Below are 23124 nucleotides of genomic sequence, written 5' to 3' on the forward strand. Positions count from 1 at the left end.
TATTAATTGCTATGTTGTGCACACATGGACACATGTTATATGACTGTTACATTAAATACTATAATTTCTACCTGTGTATACTGCAATTCCAAATACAGGTAGATGACAGATCTCCAAAAACTTGAATATATGGTGAGAAAGTAAAATATTTTTTGTCACTCACTTCAGATGGCATAACACGTATATTGTAAAGATTCAACTCAAGTAATTTAGATGATTATGGCTTACAGATAATAAAGGGAGAGGCTAGGTACACCCTGGACAGGTCACCAGTCTGTCACAGGGTAACACAGAGATAAAGAGGACAACAACAGTGCCCACACATTCATTCCTAAGGGTGATTACAATTTAGAGTAACCAGTTACCTTGACAGGCATGTTTTAAGACTGTGGGGGGTGGGGGGGGGAATATGAATTGATGTGCAAATTTTGGTATAATAAAGAATTAGTCATCTTCTTCCTTGTATCTTCTTCTTCCACTTGGTCTCGTTCTCAGAAGATTTGGCGTTCGATTTCATTGCTATGCTCTACCTCTCCGTTAAGCCCAACACCACCCATTCAGCATCCTTGCTTTCGGACTGCCTTTGTGATATTAAATAATCAAACTGAACCCCAAGAAAACTGAATTTCTCTTTGTTGGCACCAAGTCCACTTTAACCAAATATAACAGTTTCACAATTGCTTGATGATTCCACAGTTTCTCCCTCCCCTCAAGCTAAGAGTCTGGGTGTAAGCCTTCTCCAGAAGCACTTTATCTTTTGAGTCACATGTCAATACCATCACTCGGTCAGCATATTTCCACCTTTGACACATCAGCCGTCTCCGTCCACCTCTTACAACCACCAGAACAGCTGTCCTCGTAAATGCAATTGTCACTTCTCGATTAGATTACTGTAACTCCCTTCTTTTAGGTCTTCCTATCTACACAGAGCTCGGATCATTGCTAGAACCCCCTGTATAAAACACATCTCTCCTATCCTTAAACATCTTAACTGGTTACCTATCAAATGCAAGATTACAAGACTTTTCATTTTTGAAGCTCTCAATTACTTGGCACCTCTTTACATCACTGATCTTCTTTGTTATAACACACCCTCTGGAACACTTCCGCATCCTTCCTTCTTGTTATACCTCCTGCCTGCCTGACAACAGGAGGGTCCAGAGGATTCTCCCTCAAGGCCCTCCATCTTTGGATCTCTCTCTGTTCTCTGTCTCTGTCCTCATTTAAATCTGATCTCAAAATTCGCTTCTTTAAACTTGTTTATTCTGTTTATTCTCATTATTTATACCAATAATTGTTTTCATGTTGTTGTTAATTGCTCTTATATAGTTTTATTGTTTATCTCTTTTATTGTTTTTGTATCTTTTCTTGATCGGTGACCTTAAGTGACTTGAAAGGCGCCTTAAAATAAAAAGCATTATTTTTATTATTAAAACAAAATGAGTATGCATGAATAACATCATTATAAAACAAAAAACAATTAGCAAGAAAAAACGTACATTTCCCACTTACTTGACCTCCAAATGGCACAGCAGGCTCAGCAGATAGAAATTGTCGTTAGAACAGTAAAGCTTGTGCACAAACAATAAGTCTCACTTTAACAACACAAACTGTGGGTGTGTGTCTGTGTCTGGTGCATTTTTGATTAAAACATGCTTGTTCTTCATTCAGTGAAATAACTAGAGGTGGGTAAATTTGCCAGAGATAGTACTCAAATAAGAGTAGCATTATATCAAAATAATATTCCTCAGGCAAAAGAACGAAGTAAGGTGTAGTAAAACTCCTCCTAGAAATACCATTATTCAAGTTATTGTAACTACTTACTATTTACTTACTATTTACTTACTATTTACTTACTATTTACTTACTATTTACTTACTATTTACTTACTATTTACTTACTATTTACTTCTCCAATCTGACTTTTTGCGCACATGCGTCGGCCACCGATGCAGTAGCTGCTGTTGTCCATGGGGTGGCGCTGTATATCTATGTAACTTGTTGGAGCAGAAACGCTGCTTTCCAGACTTCCATCCAGAAGTCGGTCGACTACGCCGACCAACTCAACAGGAACTGACGTCTACTTTGTGCAAGTGGATGGAAAAATGCAGGCTGCAGAAAAAATGGCTCCAAACACCGGACCGCTGAAAGGTGAGAAACAAACATTTTTTTTTTTTACAGCAGGTCTCAGAAAAAGTTGAAGTTTGTAGATGTGTGATGTTAGCCGTTGTGCCATCGTCGTGTGTTCCTGCTTCCCGTTAGAGAAACCTGCACTTCTTCCTTGTTAGTTGGCAGGACCAAAGCTGGCAATTGCCCGAGTACTTTTAAATGATTTAACCGTTGTCACTTAGTGGTAGGAAGAGTGCTTAAAGCCGTGGTTGTCTGGGTCAAGTCAGTGATGTTTGTTTAAACATGATGTTTGCTGCTCCTGGTCCAGCTGGTTTAGCAGCTAGCCTCGGAGAACCTCTAAAGTTGGAGTTCCCTTAAAGCGGCTACCAAAAGTAGCAAAAAGTGGCTATCTGAGCTAATTCACGAAGTTCAGCTTTTACTATGAATTGAAATTGCGTCATGCTAACAGCGACCCAGTTCTGTTTGTAAAGATGTCAACAAAGCAAAACCCCCCAAACAAAGATCATATGATGTAGACACAGAACCTTACTTTGTGTCAAGGGACAGAGGAGCGAAGTTAACTGATCCAACAATCGGTACCGTGTTTGTATTCTGTAACTTTAACTGCTCATTACTTCACGACAAACGTATTTAAACTGATTTTTTATCTGTATTACATTTCTTACAGGCTTTTTTCCCTTGATAATACAAAAGGAAAATGAAAGTTTCCTTTAAAAGCAGCTGTAATGGAAACTAGATAAGAGCTGCTTTGGGGTATTTAATGCGCTCTCTAGGTGGTTTTCTTTCATTTTATGTCCTTCTGAAGGAAAGAAAATTGTAAAAATGGAGGCATTATTGTTTCACTTCTGTTTGGTTATGTGTTCAGCCTACACAGCCACATTATGTCAGTTTTTATTCATCTTTATATTTACAATTTCAATCTTTTGCACAGATCAACAGCCCTGCCATAAAAGGTAGTTGAAGATTTTCAGTGTTCTATTTATTGAGATCTTCCAAACCTGTAAATGCTGTATGGCTTGGTTACATATTTCCCTCTTTAAGGATCTTCGGCTGTACTCTGATCTGCTGCAAAATATAGTGCTAACATCTGCACTTTTGTTTTTACAGCCTCGGGAAACAGATTTGCAGTCACATAGTGTACATCACGCTGTCCAGCATTCAAACCCGGTTGAACCAGAACTAAATACTTTTGCAGATATGAGGTTTTTAAACTTTCTTGTGTTTATTCATACTCAGATGTGTATGAACTTTCCATATATTAGAAAACACACTGAACAAATTGTTGTAAATGTTTTATTAAGAGTGAACACTAGATTTATTGTTTCATCAAATAAGGCGATTTGTCAAAGCTTTTAAAGAAGTTCTGAAAATTAGGAAAACCTGCAACATCAATATTATTTTAATACTATGGTGGCCATATTATTTGATATTAACCCACATATTCCTTAATCTTCTCTTTACATTCCCACAATGTACCTACCACTCTTTGCACCTGCTGGTTACTGTCATCAAGGTGCAATGTGCTGTTAAAAAGTTACCATTTCAAGGCCACTGTAATTTTCTTTCTTACTGGTTCTACAAGGGTTGTCACGATACAAACATTTCAAACTCACTACCTATACTAAGGAAATTACTCCATACTATATTCCATACCACGTCCATGACACTCAAGACAACGTTTGGGAGTTGTTACTATAAACAAACTAAACTGAACATTTTTTTTTTAGTCACATGGTTCTTTCTAATTAAGAGCAAAAATATGATTAATTAAAATATGACAATATTTTAACTTCATTCATTAGGTCAAAACAACTAAGGGACATGTCTAAAAGTGTCACTTCCCTGTTTGGCAAAGCTGTGTAATCATTACATGTTATTATTCTTTAAGTATATATCTTAAATTCTGTCATGCAATTAATTTTCCTATAATTGCGTATCATTAGGGCGCCACTGTGTGCTTCCATTTACCTGTGAATTTGCTGTTAATACAAGTATATTTTACTACTGAAGTACATGGAAAGGATTGTTACAAACTGAAATAAATTGTGTTTCAAAACAAACATGGATCTGGCTTATAAAAAACACATTTTCACAGTGTAAACAAGGATCTGGTCCTGCAGATATATTCAGCAGCCCTGTACAGTTACTGTGTTTCTGAAAAGTTTACTAAATATTTTTAGTTATCAATTACAGCACCAGGGGAGGTTTCTACAGATTCCTACTTTTCTTCTGCTCCAGTTGTAAGCTTCAGTCTGGCTCCACCATTTATTAGTGTTTACCTGTGTTGTTATCAGCCAAATTGGACTCTGATTGCTTTACAACTCGATGGGTGGGGGGTGCACGGGTTTGTTTCGTTGCTTCGCTATTTAGTAGCTGACTGACAGCTCAGTCAGCTACTAAATGATGAACATTTTCCTGCGTTAATTCATACCTTAGTAGAATGGAGAATTGCGTGGTTCACGTCTCGACGGGGGGATCTCAGACTGACAGAACAAAACCGTTGCGTTGTTCATGGAGCTAATATTTAAACAGGTAGCAATTGCTTATGTTGTCCGGGAGTTTTACTACTTCACTGTTGCAGATACAGGACCTTTATTGGCCTTTTTTAAGTTGCTCACAAACATCAGTGTCATAGCATTAGCTTGTAGCATTAACACAGCTAGCATGTAGCATCTTTTAACATTTCGTGTGTTCCCTGTCCATCTGCCTTATAGGCAAAGTACCTCTGAACAACATTTTTGTGTTTGCCTTGTCGGCTAAAGAGAGACACTTGTGTAATTGTTTACTGGGTGCTCTCGCCATGTTAGCAGAGTTTAAAGTTCCAGCTGGAGCTCATTGTTTTGGTCAGGTAAGGCTGCAGGGAGGGGAGGGGCTCAGTGTCTCTGTTATTGCAGCGCTGCTGGCGTAACATGTGCAATAAATGAGTATCTTAAAATGATAAATGTTTTTGTATCATTATAATGATAACCCAAGTTCCTAGGGTTAAAGGTCCTTTCGAAGAGATGCCAGAAACAGTGCGTTAAGGTCCAGAGTTTTCTCTGGCTGTATAGAGCATAGAATACTGGATCATTGCCCCTCCCATACCTGTTGCTGTGTACTAAGGCTCAGCTGGCTCTGCTTATTTCAGTTTTCCCTAAGTATGGTAAAATATATCAGTGTAATATTTTGGGAAACAAGTAGTTTAAAAATTCTAAATGTAGTTGATTATTTTCTAAATCAAAAGGGACAAGAAATAAATGTTACTGATAAAATTCTTGTTTTTGCCATTATATGAATAATTGTTGGTTTCTTGTTTTAAATTAAAGTAATTAGAACGCAGAGAAGTGGAAGAGTTTTTAGTATTAGTCTTTGTTCTCTGTAGACATATTCTGTAAAACTTAATTTTTGGCAAAATAAGACACAAAAATATCTCTTACTGTCTCTAAGTGGGTTTAAGCATTGCTTGGTATGATTTTTAGGACGTTACCAGAGTTTGGGGGATTTCATCTCAATTGAATGTCTGTGCTGAAAGTGGCAAAACTGGAATTGTAACAGGTTGATCCATCCATGATGCACTGATCCTCAATACCAAACTACCCACAGCAATCCACGCATTTTGGGGGAACTTTTCAGCATGACAAATTCCTTAGCTGCACAATAGTGTTGGGCGAGCCCGAGTCCCGGCACAGCCGGACTTCTCCACCACAATGGGAGGGGAAGCTCAGCAGAGGCCCCTGATGCCTGGGGAGAGAAGGAACTCACTCAACCCCTGCGCTGCGATCGTTCGATGAATGGTTGCTTTGAGGACGTGCTGTGTCATCTAGAGCCACCATACAATCTGAGAAAAGTTTGTTTGGATTATTATTGCTAGAATGGTGAATGTGTCATCTATTTTTCGTTGCATGGAAGGAACAGAGCCCTGTCTTTTTCACAATTTATGTAAAAAATAATTTACTAATAATAAAACAATTGTTTTTAAAAACAACTTGTAGATTTGTAAACTAACAAATATTTGAGTAATTGTGACGAGTCAGTTGTCTTCTCATTAATAGCCTTGTCATTGTTTTATTTAGTCATCTGTGGTATGCAGGCACCCCGGGTGCAATGTGTACCTTCTGAGATTAAAGGAAACATGAAGAAAGTATAGTTTCTTGTGAAGTACCTGTGAAAGTAATGGATACTGATCTGAGTGGTCTGACCCACATGATGCCAAGGGATTTTCAAAGCAAGCTGATGCCAAGTAGCATATGTGACAAATTGCAGTTGGTCAATAAGCAATTAAAATGCGCTAAGAGCAACAAAGCATTGATCATTTATAAAGCCTTGCTGTGGCTTAGCAGTTAGCATTAGAAACCTGTTTTAGGTCACTGTTCCACAATAACCCCCCTTACCCCAATTATAGATCCCTTTGTGATTTTGCATCATATGGACAAGAAACAGTACAGAGAACTGGTGGACCGCTTTGTGGCATGGTGTAGAAACAATTATCTTGAAGGTAAAAAAAACAAAACAAAGGAGATGATTGTAGATTTTAAGAGAAAGAGGAACAGGTCAAACGCTATTTCCATCATTGGGGAAAAAGTGGAGGTGGTGGAGGAGTATAAATACCTCGGTGTTCACCTGGACAACAGACTAGAGTGGAGATGCAACTGTGAAGCCATCTACAAGAAGGGACAGAGTAGACTGTACTTCTTGAGGAAGCTTAGATCCTTTGGTGTTTGCAGCAAGATGCTGCAGATCTTCTATAAGTCTGTTGTGGAGAGTCTGATCTCTTCTACCATCATCTGCTGGGGAAGCAGCATCAGAGCCAGGGACTTAAAAAAGCTCAACAAGCTGATAAAGAAGGCTGGTTCTGTTGTGGGGACTCCTCTGGAACCTCTGGAGATCATTGTGGAAAGAAGGATTCTTCATAAAATGAAGAACATTATGGAGAACCCTGAGCATCCTCTTCATGAGACTGTCCTACAACAACAGAGTGTCTTCAGTCAGAGGCTTCTTCAGATCTGCTGTAAGACGGAGCGCTACAGGAGATCCTTCCTGCCCACAGCCATCAACATCTACAACGGCTCTTTGAGGAAACCTTCATAATATGAGCTACAACAACATTTTATTTCCCTTTGGGAATAATAAAGTATTTTTGAATTGAATTGAATACAAGTTGATCTGCCGAGATGTTTGCTCTCAGTGCGTGCTGCTGGAGTTGCAGAATAAAAGGGGTGTGACTTCTCGCTTACAGCATAGACTTGAGCAGCATGAATAAAGATGTGTTAGGGATTTCCTTGACATCTAGCAGAGCTGTGTATCGCGTTGCTCTTGCATTTTGTCTAAATGCCTTTAGCGCCATCCTCAACATGTCTTTTTCTGCCTCATGCTGTTGAGCAATGTTTATCCCCAAACAGATGGATACATGAGAATAATTTGGTGGCTCTGGCACTGATGCTGCCTGCTTTGAGTCGTCACTGCGTCACACTTGTTTCGCAGTCTTGAGGTGTGTGACATTGGTGGGTTGACTTTAACCCCCCTATTTCATGTCGAGACCATTAAGCTGATGCGAAGAACACATGTAGATCATGCAACAAACATCATGTGAAAGGAGCTTAAGATGCACATAGAAATTGGCTGTTTAGTATTGAATGGTTTTCTGCACACTCAAAGGAACACACGAGGAGTGCTTTTTTAGTTATTCTAGCCATGCTAATATACGATGCTAAAGTAGGTTTAAAATGTGAACTCTGTAACCTGTCTTTTTTTTTTTAATAATAGAAAACCTTGTTTTACACCCTATGATTTCCTACACACACGATTGGATATCAACCACTTGGCTGAGTAGTAAATCTCTAGGTAGACGTTTGACATAGCTGTTTACTTGATCCTTTATTTCTTTTTTCTTGTTTTGAATAAGTTTTACCATTTCTATACGGGTCATTTATTTATGTTTTTCTTCTTTTTTAGGTATTTAAATCTTTGCAACGCGTCCTTTTCGGCCACACTGACGTAAAAGTTGTCATACTCATGGCTCCCTCCACCTGACAGAATGGCCCAGACACATAATGGTAATGGATTCAAGATGGATGTCCCCAAGCCAAAGGATGTTGTGGGTAAGGAGGAAGCCCTCCGCATGGAAGAAGAGGCATTGGCTAAATTGAAACGGGAGAAGAGACATACGGTTTCAGTTTTAACCCCCTCATCTTCCTTGAAACCATCAAAGTTCACCAATCCCACTGCTGCTCAGCCTTTGCCTTTTGCTAGTACACCTGACAAGGACCTCATTGTCTTCCCAGAAACCAAGAAACAGGCAGAGGGGGACAAGTTCAAGGATATTGATGTGGACAAGCTGACTAATGAGGAGCTTGAGAAACTCCTACTTGATGAAAACTTTGGCGTTAACAGCAAAGCATCCTGCCCCTCAGCATTGCTGGGATTTAACCTCAGTGCCTCTTACCCTGGTGGAAATGCCTGTAGCTCCTCTCCTTTCCAGAGCAATCAGTGGACATCAGTTCTGAGCACTCAATCTAATTCTAGTGTGAGCACTCCAACCCACCAACCCAGCACACTCTACTCTTCAGCTCCGTTTCCCAAACCAGGCTCATTTCAAAATGGTTTCACTCCACCCATGCCATCATTCATGGCCCTTCCGCCTCAGCAGCCACCCTTCATGACTTTACCTCCCATCCAGGCTCCCGCAGCCTTAGTTTTCCCAAAACCAACCGTGGACCCCGAAATGGCCAAACTGTTTGACAAGATTGCAAGCACCTCAGAATACTTGAAGAACGGTAGATCCTCCGGCACTGACGTGGATTCTTCACAAGTGAGCCCAGCCTCATTGGCACCAAATCCACCTCCTCAACAGGCAGCCGCTGTAGAATCTTCCAACATCAGCCGCTTTGAGTGGCTGGATCTGGACCCACTTACAAAACATAAAGCTGAGAATGAGGAAGCATCCGTTGTGCCAGGAAGTGATGCACAGATTGTACCAGGGGTTTCTGCTGGGGATCCTTGGGATGCCGTTCTTGAAACAGAAGGGAACAATGTTGGTTGCAGCAGTAGCCCCACTTTGCAGGGGAAACCTTCACAAACCGTTCGTATACAGCAGAGGAGAGCTTCAACCGGGGCACCTGTTACTAGGAGCCACTCGCTCAATAACCCAGGGATGTCTTCCCAGCAGAAACCAAGCAATCAGGTAAGTGCACACAAAGCTGAGATATTGGTAATCAACTTTGGCTGTTTACAGTTCTGACAAAGAACTGGCCGTTTCACCTAAGTTCAAGGCAGTTTTTTAGTGCAGGTGCGATTCTTATGTTCTTTTGTAGTCAGGGAAGAGTTAGAGAAACATGATCAAACCTAATTACTTTCTTTACTCAAGTTTAGTACCTGCAAGTGCTTTGGTACCTACTGTTTTAATAAATTAATTGTTGAGTTATGAGACAGGAAAAATCTAAAGGTAAGGTGGATCTCAATGTGTGGGTACTCATGTTAAAATGCACCTGTAGTTTGAGATATATCCTGTACAATTCAACCACTAAAAACCCAATTATGTAAATAAAAATATGTTTGCACACTGATACTCTTTTGAAGGGTTTTTTGATTTAATTTCAGTCTTCTTTGGTAGCAGTTTATCAGCACACCACACCTTGACTTAGTAATAATTCAACACTCTAGCTTGCTAGAGTTCTCTAAATCTATTACATGCTCAGGACATTTCTTGTTCACAGCCCCGTTCAAATAAAAACATACATTTTCTTATATTTAATTTTGGACTCTGGCCAGTTCTGTGTGGGATGCTAAAAAACTAAATCCATGTTTTAGCAGCCACTTGAGGATTTCGGGTCAGCACCAACTTGTATTTGGAAGTTGTGTTTTTAAAAAATTTCCACCACCTTTTAAAAACAATCCCCAGTTCAGTCTAAAGTAAAATCAACTCCTGATCATGATGCTATATTTAACATAGGGTATTTTGTTATCTCATTGATGCTCAGTGGTTCTTTTTTTGGGAGAAATGTCCCAAAGATTCAAGTTTGATTTCTTCACGCTCTCCCACAAGGTCTTAATTAGACAGATCTGGATGTTGTCTGTGGAAGAAAAAGTCTCTTCCAACTGTATTCCAGACATATAGATAATATAGGAAATTCTATTCACCTGTGGAACACCATGCGTATTTGCTAGAAAATGCTGCAGGTCCTTCAGTATTGCAGTGAGCCAGATTCTTTTTTGTGGTTTAATCACATTTGGAGAAACATCCAGTTTTTGAAACGTCACTGATTTCCCATATTTTCTCCAGTTGTGGGAAAAGGTGTGGATCTTTTTCTATCCTTTTCCTGACTGATATCTGTTGTACTATCAGATTGCTTTAAATCTTTTTAATCTCCATATAAAATTATGATTTTATATAGATTAAAATCAGATCCAATGTGGTTAAAGGCAGGTGTGAACTCAAGAAGACTGAATGATGAAACTGAATCAAAAGGATCTTAATACTAAGCAGTTTAAAAGGTTAGTCTTAATTTTTTGTAGTCAGGTTCTATGAAGTTATTATCTATAATAGTTCTGTTACCTGTTGTAATAAATATATCACTGTGAGTTTGTTAAAAATAAAAATAAATCATCTGAGTGGTGGAAGCTAACAGCTGGTGAGACGTACGCTGTCGTTTTAGCTGACTGAAGCGATTTAAAAAAGCTGAAACGGAAAACCTTCACATTGGTGAGATGTAACCCTACGTTTGCGAGTATTAGAAGTCTACTATTTCACAACAGACCATTGTTAATTCTGTTTTGTTCAGCTAAATGGTGTCCATGTTCCTATGTGCAGTTACGTCGGTTGTATCAGTTTTCCAGATCCGCTGAGTCGGCAGATCAGCTGATCGTGGTTATACCAGGATCTTTCTTTAAATAACAATGAGACGTGGAAAGCACAAGAGCATTGCATCTTCAACGATGCTGCACAAATTCTAGTCTGGCGCAAAACTTTAAAGCTTGCTCAGTTTTATGCGGTGCTAGAGCCGACTGACGAATCCCAACTTGTTCGATGGATTGATTCGGCCGATAAGTTTTACTAACAATAAGTCCACATAGAAAGGGAAGTTATATGGCTGAACAAAAAGTCTTCTAACATCTGAACGGTCTGTTGTGAAGTGGTAGACTGTTTACGTTCGCTCACACTATGTGATGTGGATGTGTTTTAAATAGCTAAACTAACAGAGACAGTGTATGTCTGACCAACTGTTTACTTCCACTATTCTCAGTATTTATTTTTAGTTTCAACAAGCTCTGTTGAGGGAAGCAGGTACACTTCAGTGATCTGCTGTAGGTTTTTGATATTTAGGACAAGTGATGAAGTTCTGACATCTGTCAATGTGGCAGCTATCTGAGCTAAGGCAAAGAAAGCTCTGCAAATATGCTGAGACCAGTCGCTTGAGCAGACAGACCAATAACCAGCCAATAAAAGCTTATTATAGTTTTGGTATTACATAAAGAGCACAAAAGAAGAAAGGTCTATTATGTGCAACAGGAAAGCTTACTTTAACAGTACAACTAAATATAGAGGCTGGTTATTCTAAACTGACCCTTTCGCTCAGTACCTGGCAGCTAGGTTACCATCACGTATTACCATTTTTTATGAGACTATTAGCTCTCACAGAGCATTAGATACAAAGATATGTAGACTGATGAAAATATACTTTTTCATTGCTTTTGATTTTCAGCCTTTTAGAGCAGTTTAGTTTTGCATTTTGTGAGGGTGTTTTCCCTTGTCATTACGCCTACTTCCTGCTCGTTGTCAGTCGATTTGTCCAGACCAAAGACTGTTTCACGTTCTCACACCACGATGCTAATTAGCTTTCCACCAGTGTACGTTACACAGCTGCAAAAAAATAAAATATCATGAAACTGTGCACTTTTAAATATCGCTGTGTAAAGTAAGACGGCCATTGCCAGTGATAATGTCTCACTCATACTCACATTGAGGACTCTGCAGATTTAGTTTTTCTTTTCTCAAAGGCAGCTTGTCCAGTGTTTACTACCTAGTGAGTACTCCAGGGTCGAGGAATGTCTTTATACTTGAAATGATAAATCAGTGCTTGTTTACCCTTGCCCATATTTTATGTCTAGATTTGCTTGTGTTTGTTGGTAAAGCTACTAATGTTGTGCAGTTTGAGCCTTTTTAACTCCACCCTCACTCTTTCAGTCTCCATCTGTCTGCAGTCTTTATGTTTGGCAGGTCATGGTGGTGTGTGTGTTTGCTTGCTCCCCTTGTTCCTTCTGCTGATGGCCCAGTTGTTCTAAACAGGAACAAGCCTGCACAGGCCCCCTGCACCCTACAGCAGGGGCTGACGGATCGCCCTTATGTCTTACTATTTTAACCCAGCTCTCATGAGATGTAAGATCTCAGAGATGTTTTAAAATAAGTGGCATTTTGAGCAGTCATTACTTGATTTTCTTATGCAAATATGCCCATATATCTATCTGTTTAATGAGAATAATGTTTTCTTTGATACTTTTTGCCTACAAATCTTGAGGCAGTAGCTTAAAAGAATAGGAACAAAGCCAAAAGAACAATCTGATACCGATTTATAGTTTTTATTTTGTTTCTTTAATTTTTATGGGTAATTTTTCTCCTAGTGTTGCAAAAAAAGTAACGTGATTTAAAGTATTTGTTATAATAATTTCATTTATGCTATTATATTAGTTCGTTCGTTCGTTCGTCGTCTTCCGCTTATCCAGGACCGGGTCGCGGGGGCAGCAGACTCAACAGAGACGCCCAGACGTCCCTCTCTCCAGACACCTCCTCCAGCTCCTCCAGGGGGAGCCCAAGGCGTTCCCAGGCCAGCCGATAGACATAGTCCCTCCAGCGTGTCCTGGGCCATCCCCTGGGCCTCCTCCCGGTGGGACGTGCCTGGAACACCTCCCGAGGAAGGCGTCCAGGAGGCATCCGGTATAGATGCCCGAGCCACCTCAACTGGCTCCTCTCGATGTTGAGGAGCAGTGGCTCTACTCCGAGCTCCTCCTGGATGGCCGAGCTCCTCACCCTATCTCTAAGGGAGTGCCCGGCCACCCTACGGAGGAAGCTCATTTCAGCCGCTTGTATCCGTGATCTCGTTCTTTCGGTCATGACCCAAAGTTCATGGCCATAGGTGAGGGTAGGAACGTAGACCGACCAGTAAATTGAGAGCTTTGCTTTTCGGCTCAGCTCTATCTTCACCACAATGGACCGGCACAGCGCCCCCATTACTGTGGCAGCTGCACCGATCCGTCTGTCAATCTCCCGCTCCATTCTTCCCTCACTCGTGAACAAGACCCCGAGATACTTGAACTCCTCCACTTGAGGCAGGAACTCCCCTCCAACCTGAAGAGGACAAGCCACCCTTTTCCGGTCGAGTACCATGGCCTCGGACTTGGAGGAGCTGATCCTCATCCCAGCCGCTTCACACTCGGCTGCGAACCGCCCCAGTGCATGCTGTAGGTCTTGGCTAGAGGGGGCCAGCAGGACCACGTCATCCGCAAAAAGAAGAGACGAAATCCACTGGTCCCCAAACCAGACCCCCTCCGGCCCTTGGCTGCGTCTAGAAATCCTGTCCATAAAAGTTATGAACAGGACCGGCGACAATGGGCAGCCCTGCCGGAGTCCAACATGCACTGGGAACAGGTCCGACTTAGTGCCGGCAATGCGGACCAAACTCCTGCTCCACTCGTACAGGGACCGGATGGCCCCTAATAAAGGGCCCCCGATTCCATACTCCTGGAGCACCCCCCACAGGGCATCACGAGGGACACAGTCGAATGCCTTCTCCAGGTCCACAAAACACATGTGAACCGGTTGGGCAAACTCCCATGAACCCTCGAGCACCCTGTAGAGGGTATAGAGCTGGTCCAGTGTTCCACGGCTGGGACGAAAACCACACTGTTCCTCCTGAAGCCAAGGTTCGACTATCGGTCGGACTCTCCTCTCCAATACCCTGGCGTAGGCCTTACCAGGGAGGCTGAGGAGTGTGATCCCCCTGTAGTTGGAACACACCCTCCGGTCCCCCTTCTTATAAAGGGGGACCACCACCCCAGTCTGCCAGTCCAGAGGCACTGTCCCCGACCGCCACGCAATGTTGAAGAGGCGTGTCAACCATGACAGCCCTACAACATCCAGACACTTGAGGTACTCAGGGCGGATCTCATCCACCCCCGAAGCCTTGCCACCGCGGAGCTTTTTAACCACCTCGGTGACTTCAGCCTGGGTGATGAAAGAGTCCAACCCCGAGTCCCCAGCCTCTGTTTCCACCACGGAATGCGTGATGGCAGGATTGAGGAGATCCTCGAAGTACTCCTTCCACCGCCCGATAATGTCCTCAGTCGAGGTCAGCAGTCTCCCGCCCCCACTATAAACAGTGTTGGCAAAGCACTGCTTCCCCCTCCTGAGGCGCCGGACGGTTTGCCAGAATCGCTTCGAGGCCAACCGGTAGTCCTTCTCCATGGCCTCACCGAACTCTTCCCAGGCCCGAGTTTTTGCCTCTGCCACAGCCCGGGCCGCAGCACGCTTGGCCTCACGGTACCCGTCAGCCGCCTCAGGAGTCCCACAAGCCAACCACAGCCGATAGGACTCCTTCTTCAGCTTAACAGCATCCCTTACTGCCGGTGTCCACCACCGGGTTCTGGGATTGCCGCCACGACAGGCAGAAATATTAGTATTTTTTAATAAACAGACTTAAGTAATAATTTAGAATTAAAGCTGCAAGCAGCACTGTGCGGCCCTCACAGCCAAGCACCGCATGGCCTGTGCAGCCACCGCGGGACCCTGGCATCGCCTCCTACACGCCACACACGATGACACCGCTTCACTTCAACGCATCGCCAGTAGGTGGCACTGTGGGCAAAATGTCAAATGATCTTCGGTCATGCAGAGTTTGAGTCTGGCAAAAAGCATTCAAAATTTGGAGTAAATCGCACCTTCCAGATGGAAGCTGCACTCACTTGTTTGTTTGTGGATGGGGCTAAAACAACATCATCAATTGACTGTGTCAACATGTCCATCATTAAGTCATGATCATGTATACTACATTTCATGTGGATCTGATGATGTATGAGGGAGATATAGCCCTTGAAGTGTCCTAGGGGGCGCTGTTGATCCAAATTCCAATGTAATCCAATAGAGGTGTTTGGGGACTGAGAAATATCAGCCATATTTATTTTGGAGTGAATCAGATAATCCATGTGAAATTTAGAGCCAAACGTATGGCTGTGGTGTGACATCAGAATTCGCCACGCCATCATATTAACTCCGTCCAACTAAAGCAGTCAGTACTGGCGACTGTCTAAGACCATCATGTTATCTGTTACTTGGGACAGTTTCACGTTGATTAGGTAAAGAACATCACACATTGACTCTGTAAAGGAAAACGTGACACTTCCTGTTATCAGGGGGCGGGTCTTCGATGATGTCAGCATCTGACCAGTGAATATTGTTCAAGCATAGAGGCAGATCAATCCAAGAAAGTTGCATGTGTCTGTGACTTTCCTTGTAGGAGCTATATCAATTTTGTCTTTTATGGTGAGAAGTCATATTTTGAGTCATGGCCACGCCCACACGCTATCGTGTATCAAAAAGCTTTTGATAACTTTTGATCCCCAATCCCTTAAGAGTATACTGAGTTATTTTGAAGTCTCTAAGTCAAAAGCTGTAGGAGGAGTTCGCTCAGATATGCGGGTTAGAAACGCCCAAAACAGGGTAAAAATGGCAACTTCAATCCAAAATGGCCGACTTCCTCTGGGGGTTGGACCAATGCTCCAATAGACTTTTTTGTAGGTCCTGAGAAGTTACATATGTGTACCAAATTTCAGATTCCTCGGTCAAAGCATGGATTGGGGCTGATTTTTAAAAATTTTCTAGGGGGTGCTGTGTATGAATTAGGCCACGCCCACCGAATATGTCATCAGATCTCTGTTGGGGACTGGAGTAGGTTCAATCACATGGAATTTGGTGCAGATCAGATGATCTATGTGGAAATTAGAGCCAAACGTATGGCTATGGCGTGACGTCTGACTTCGCTCCACCGCCACGCCCTTTTATGAAAAGTCACTGTGCCTCAAACGAAATTAGACCCACTAGTTATCTGTCTTCTGACACACTTTCAAGTGGATTGGGTCAAGAGGGTCATAGAGGCACCTTTCCAATTGAAAAAAGTGACTTCCGGTTCTGAGGGGGCGTGGCTTTGATGATGTCAGCATATGACCCCATAGGATCGTCGGGAACCCGAAGGCTGTCCTTCATACCAACTTTGGTGTGATTTGTAATTTTTTTGGTAAAGTAATTGCAATTTTTCACTTTCGGCGCGAACGCCAAGTTCATGCCCCGGCCACGCCCATTCAACATACACGAAAGTCACAATTTTGATAACTTTTAATCCCCCGTGCCTCAACTCCACATTGACCAAATATGAAGCTGATAGCTCAAAATCCCTAGGAGGAGTTCGTTAAAGTTCGAGGTGAGTAAAAGTAAAAAATGGGCAAAAATTGGCCTTTGACCCAAAATGGCCGACTTCCTGTGCGTTTTAGGGCATACCCCCAAGAGACTTTTTATCTTGGTTTGAGGAGCTCTAGCAGTGTGCCAACTTTCAGATCTGTACGACTTACGGTTCGGGCTATCTCACGTTTGGGGGCGTGGCTAAGGGGTTTGGTCACGCCCACTTATGGCGACATTAAAGACTTAAAATTTCACTAGGGTGACAATTTTGGGTAAAGTTTGGTGAGTTTTTGGATATGTTAAAGCCGCCAAATAGGCGATTCATTTGTCGCCAGAATAATAATTAAAGCTGCAAGCAGCGTTGAAGGCCCTCGCACCTCAGCGCAGCGACCGCGGGAGCCTGGCATTGCCTCCTACATGCCACATACGATGACACGGCATCACTTCAACACGTCGCCAGTAGGTGGCACTTTGAGCAACAGGTCAAATGATCTTCGGTCATGCAGAGTTTCGGTCTGGCAAAAAGCATTCAAAATTTGGAGTAAATCAGACCTTCCAGATGGAAGCTGCACTCAGTTGTTTGTTTGTGGGTGGGACTAAAACGACATCATCAATTGACTGTGTCAACATGTCCATCATTAAGTCATAATCATGTATACTACATTTCATGTGGATCCGATGATGTATGAGGGAGATATAGCCATTGAAGTGTCCTAGGGGGTGCTGTTCATCCAAATTCCAATGTAATCCAATAGAGCTGTTTGGGGGTTGACAAAGATGAACTATATTTATTTTGGAGTGAATCGGACCATGCATGTGTAATTTAGAGGCAAACGTATGGCCTTGGCGTGACATCATAATACGTCATGCCATATAGCCACACTCTCCAGCTAAAGCAGTAAGTACTGGCGACTGTCTAAGAGCATCATGTTATGTGTTACTTGGGACAGTTTAACATTGATAAGGTGAAGAACATCAAACAATGACTGTCTAAAGGAAAACTTGCTACTTCCTGTTCTCAGGGGGCGGGGCTTTGATGATGTCAGCATCTGATCAGTGAATATTGTTGAGGCCTAGAGGCAGATCAATCCCAGAAGGTTTCATGTGTCTGTGACTTTCCTTGTAGGAGCTATATCAATGTAGTGTTTTATGGCGAGTTGTCATATTTTGAGGCGTGGCCACGCCCACACGCTTTCATGTATCCAAAAGCTTTTGATAACTTTTGATCCCCAATCCCTTAAGAGTAAACTGAGTGATTTTCAAGTCTCTAAGTCAAAAGCTGTAGGAGGAGTTCGCTCAGATATGCGGGCTAGAAACGGGCAAAACTGGGTCAAAATGGCAAGTTCAATCCAAAATGGCCGACTTCCTGTGGGGTTTGGACCAATGCTCCAAGAGACCTTTTTGTAGGTCCTGAGAAGATACATATGTGTACCAAATTTCACAATCCTCAGTGAAAGCATGACTTGGGGCTGATTATTTGTAATTTTCTAGGGGGCGCTGTGGACGAATTAGGCCACGCCCACCGAATATGTCATCAGATCTCTGTTGGGGACTGGACAAGGATCAATCACATTGAATTTGGTGCAGATCAGATGATCTATGTGGAAATTAGAGCCAAACGTATGGCTATGGCGTGACGTCTGACTTCGCTCCACCGCCACGCCCTTTTATGAAAAGTCACTGTGCCTCAAACGAAGTTAGACCCACTAGTTATCTGTCTTCTGACACACTTTCAAGTGGATTGGGTCAAGAGGGTCAGAGGCACCTTTCCAAGTGAAAAACGTGACTTCTGGTTCTCAGGGGGCGTGGCTTTGATGTCAGCATATGACCCCATAGGATCGTCGCGAACCTGAAGGTCCTCCATCATGGCAACTTTCATGTGATTTTGCTTTTTTTTGGGAAAGTTATTGCATATTTTTAGTTTGGGCGCGAACGCCAAGTTCGTGTCCCGGCCACGCCCCCTAAACATGGCCGAAAACTCAGGATTTTGATTACTTTTAATCCCCCATGCCTTATCAGCATATTGGCCAAATATGAAGGCGATAGGTCAAAATCCCTAGGACGAGTTCGTTAAAGTTAGAGGTGACTAAAAGTGAAAAACAGCCAAAAAATGGGCCTTTGACCCAAAATGGCCGACTTCCTGTGCATTTTAGGGCATACCCCCAAGATACTTTTTTTTGTTGGTTTGAGGAGGTCTAGCATTGTGCCAAATTTCAGATCTCTATGACTTACGGTTTGGCCTATCTCACGTTTGGGGGCGTGGCTAAGTGGTTTGGGCACGCCCACTGACAACAACATTAAGGAACAAATATTTTACGCGGGGGACAATTTTGGGTGAAGTTTGGTGAGTTTTGGGGCATGGCAAAGTCCCCATATTGCCCCGCCAAAAGTCCCCGGAATAATAATAATAAGAATTTGAGCGATTACAATAGGCCCTTGCAGTTTTCCTGCTCGGGCCGAATAAACAGAGCGATTACAATAGGCCTTCGCAGCGCTTTGCTGCTCGGGCCTAATAAGCATATTTAGTTTTACTGTTAAAGTAAGTTTTCCTCTTGAACATAATAGACCTTTTTGCTATTCTGCTCTTTATGTAGGAACACAACTATAGCAAACTTTTACTAGCTGGTTAGTCTGGCTGCTAAGGTGGGAAGCCTGCAGTAGGCTGTTTTATTCTAAGTGGCCAGATATGTTTTTTTCCTCTAAGTGAGGGGAAGCTTAGGAGCCTCCTCTCAGCCAGCTGACTGGCAGTGCACAACAAAGGGTGTGGGAGGGGCATTGCTCTCTGCTCCACAGAGCCAGAGAAAAATCGATCACTTCCACTATTTTTCCGACATCTCACCAAATGGACTTTAAACTGTGGGAAACTTTGAGCAGGTTTGAAAAGATAGCTTTTAACAATCTTGATACAAGAAAACAGCCCCTGAATAATCTTAAGAAACCAACAGAACAAAAAATATCTAATAGTCATAGTAAAGTGAAACTGCACACTCTTTAAATTATGGTGTTTTGTTTGTATGCATCAAGGGGTGTGTCCACTTTTTCCACCAGCTTTTTTAATCTGGCTTTATGTTTGTTTAATAGATAACAGTGAGGGTGTACTTAGTTTTTTACCTCTGTTGCTGTGATGCAAGCTGAACTGATATGTTGTAAAACTATATGAATTCTACTTTCTAACTCCGTCATATCACAACAATCTTGTATGTATTTATTTTGAGTCTCGTAGTTTTTTTTTGCTTTTTCTGGGGAAAGCTTTGAATCACCAGGAATTCCTCGAGGCATTTCTTTTTGCTTATCTTCCTAGTACATTTTTGTTTGCTATGACGTATGACAATAACTGAAGTTACCAAACTTGGAGGATGTTGGGAGAAATGGACTATAAGGGGAAGCTGGCTTAGGCAGCAGGATGCAAAACAAAGCAGATGAACTTAAGTTAATCACATAAATATCTTGATCCCCACTTTCACCCCCCCCCCCCTCATCCTCTTTTTCTGTTTGACTTTACACCGTGTAAATGTTTCTTTCCCTAAATCTTTGTTGCCTTTCCCCAGCTCCTCCATCATTTACTCCTGTCACCTTTAGGTAAAGCTTGAGTTGACGATGATCTGCAGTCAAACAAATACCTTTATTTTGAGCTCCGGCGTCACGCCTCATTGGTTGACTGAAGTTGTCTTGTCAGTCAAGCAGCCAACGCCTCAAACCTTTCTTTTAATGTTTTTATTTAAAAAATGTTTAAAGCAGCCCTGAACGTCATGCATTGCTAAACACTGCCATGTCTGGGTTAAAACGAGGCAGCTTTATAATACTTCATTCAGCTGGATACATAAATAGTTTTTAACTGAACTTGATAATGTAATACATTCTGTAGAGTCAAATTACTACAGCTAAATTTATCAGCTTCTCCTTTTCAATAATGTAATCTCTATTATACCCAGTGTGACTGCTGTTATTTGAGGTAACACCTTAAGAAGCACACGCTGAGTTAATGTCAGGTTCGGTTGAGCATATGTGCACCTGTGTGCTGCTCCTTCTGAATGTCTTACAGACTGATTTCATCTGAGATTACCCATTTTATCTCGGTGTGTGTTGTTCAAGTGTTTGTGAGAGAGAAACTGAAACCTGCAGTATGTCAAGATGCACTGTACGTTTTTTTTTATTTTACATACCACAGACAGATCTAGTCCTCCCCCGCACACTTCAAGACCTTCAGAAGCTTTTTAACAACGCCTCCACACTTCAGACTATGTCCCATTTTCTTTTATCTTAGTTTAATTGCACACTATGCACAAATGTGAATAGCTACACCTTAATGGATTCTCACTAAATGTTCTTCCAGTGGGCAAATGCAGTGTTACGGATGATGCGGCGGTTAGAGGATGTTGCATTGATTCTTGTCCAATATGACTCACCTAAAGAATGACATACTGTCTGATAAACTTTGAGTTTTTTATGTGCCGGGAGACAACGGGAGTGTTGTGCGACTTGACAAAGCAAGTATTGTCCACACTAGAGCACGTAGTAAATCAAGAAAAATGTATTTAACAGTGTTTCATCATCCATTTGTCTATTGAACCACATTTTGTAGTCACAGATTTCAGTTTATCACAGGAAGGGTGATTTAGATGGCCATCAGACACTTCCCTATTGTAAGAAGAAGTAGCTCTGAGTTGGTTCCCCTGATACAGACTCTAAAGTTTGTTCCAGGCTCTTTCGTTTTAGCCTAGCTTTGTATAAGCATTGCTTGGGAAATGTTCCTTTTTAATGCTGTCAAAAGGTTTGGCTGCCATGAGCTGCTGCCTCTCCAAAAGCCATTAGGGTTAATATCCTGTCAGAGCTTTCTGGTAAAACATCCCTCAGCATTTCCTATGTAGTTTTTATGCTGTGAAATGAACCCTTGAATAGAGAGCGCTACACTGTGATGATGTGAAAGTTTCAGGTCATTGTTCAATTGTTTTTAATATGGCTGGATATTTAGACAGTCTTTAATGGCTCAGCAGTGGGGGGTGGCTTTGTTTTCAGGGTGTTGACCTTTTTCTGTTCCTCCCTTGTGAACCTGATATCTAAAGAATGTCTTGGTGGGATTTGTTCAGATGTGGCCTAAACGTTCACCTCAAGGACTCCTAAATAGGGACTGATTTGGCTCATTAGAGGCCAAAAGACTATTTTTCACAAGACATGTTGCTGCCTGTTTGCTGTAGCTGGCAGTAAAAGTGTAACAGGATAAATTGATAATATTTATCACACCCAGTAGATTAAAATTAAACATCACTGTTAAATCCCGCTTTCACAGAACCATGTTTCCTTCCTTTTATCCATCTCTAAATCTGATAAGACTGTAGATTTTCTCTGAAGTCGCATCAAATGAGAGGTTTGATTCAAGTTAGGCAGAAATCATCATCCAGTAAATATTTTATTTCTTGGTGGAGGAAAGCGTTAACTGCGAGTTAATGATGTATAGGAGCCCGTAGTTTTTCAGTACTAAGTGTGTGATTGTTAATGGCTTCCAGTTGAAACAGTCACAGTGATTTTACTTGATGCTGTCTTAGACAGTAGCTCGTGTTACTCGGGCTCACCATGTTTTCATTGTTTTAAACTGAAGTGTAAATGAGGTAAATAGGTCTGCAGGATTTTTAGAAAAAAATCTAAATATATTACTATTGAATATTGTAATCAGGGATGCAACGATATGAGAAGTGTACATTTATCTATTGATCGATTGATTGTATTGTGTAACCCTAATTGGAAAGACTATTGATATTGATTGACCCACATTTTTCTCACACCTTTCTTTCTTTTCCATCCTCAGAATGTTCCCATGACTCATTGAGCTTTAGCATCACAGTCAGTAAAATCTATAGTTAACTATATAGATCAGGGCATACATTTCAGGCAAATTCCCTCCAAATATGCCAAATATATTATTGGCATCAGCGATTGAATGCATTGCACAAGAATGATTGCATCCAAGCAGTCCTTTGCAGCTACCACACTGCACACATTGATAGTGTGATGATGAAGGTTTATCAGATGCATTGTGCAGCTGTATATGAGAAGTATCAGTTGTTCATTTGGTGATATAAACCTTGCCTCACACTTGCACTAGTGGTCTGGTCACACAGAAACAAAGTCAGCTGCTCACATCCAAAGTAAAGGCTTGATTTCAGAAAGCCTCATAAAAAGGAGAACCCTGCTGTCATAGAGAGATGAAGTTCAGTCAGTCAGAAAGATAATGACTCCAAGTGTAAAGGGAGTATTTTCTCAGGAACATTCCTCCGTCATGTTGGAGCTCTTACCCGAGAAACCATCCCAACTGCTTTCAAGCCAGCACACACTCTCAGTAATTTGCTAACTTTATACTTGGCAGTAAAGCAATACCTGATCATTTTATGCCATAAAACCTACAACCATTAGAAGGTGCTGTGTTTAGTATTGAGATAGGACAGTTTGCAACTGCTGGGTGTTGGTCATTTCTCTCCTTCATCATTTAATATCTTTAAAACCCAACTTTTTCGGGGATGAAAATATGCAATGGAGTCTGCCGCTGGACATTTAGTACCAGCCCAGCATCAGTTGTTACCC

At 41.9% G+C, this 23124-nt stretch overlaps 1 protein-coding gene across 2 annotated transcripts in view; it reads left to right on the forward strand.

The window, feature by feature from the left end:
* Nucleotides 1-23124, forward strand: part of pik3c2a (phosphatidylinositol-4-phosphate 3-kinase, catalytic subunit type 2 alpha) — a 68750-nt gene that overhangs the window by 1666 nt on the left and 43960 nt on the right. Inside the window, exons 1-2 of one of the 2 annotated variants that reach the window (XM_047383672.1) lie at nt 1997-2150; nt 8061-9288. In XM_047383672.1, the coding sequence (XP_047239628.1) occupies nt 8143-9288 (1146 nt within the window). In that variant the 5' untranslated portion in view covers nt 1997-2150; nt 8061-8142. Of the gene's footprint in view, nt 1-1996; nt 2151-8060; nt 9289-23124 lie in introns of those variants that run through there. The other variant, XM_047383684.1, reaches the window with a different exon arrangement.

The sequence above is a fragment of the Girardinichthys multiradiatus genome, chromosome 2, assembly GCF_021462225.1.
Source record: "Girardinichthys multiradiatus isolate DD_20200921_A chromosome 2, DD_fGirMul_XY1, whole genome shotgun sequence".
In the NCBI taxonomy this organism is placed as follows: domain Eukaryota; kingdom Metazoa; phylum Chordata; class Actinopteri; order Cyprinodontiformes; family Goodeidae; genus Girardinichthys; species Girardinichthys multiradiatus.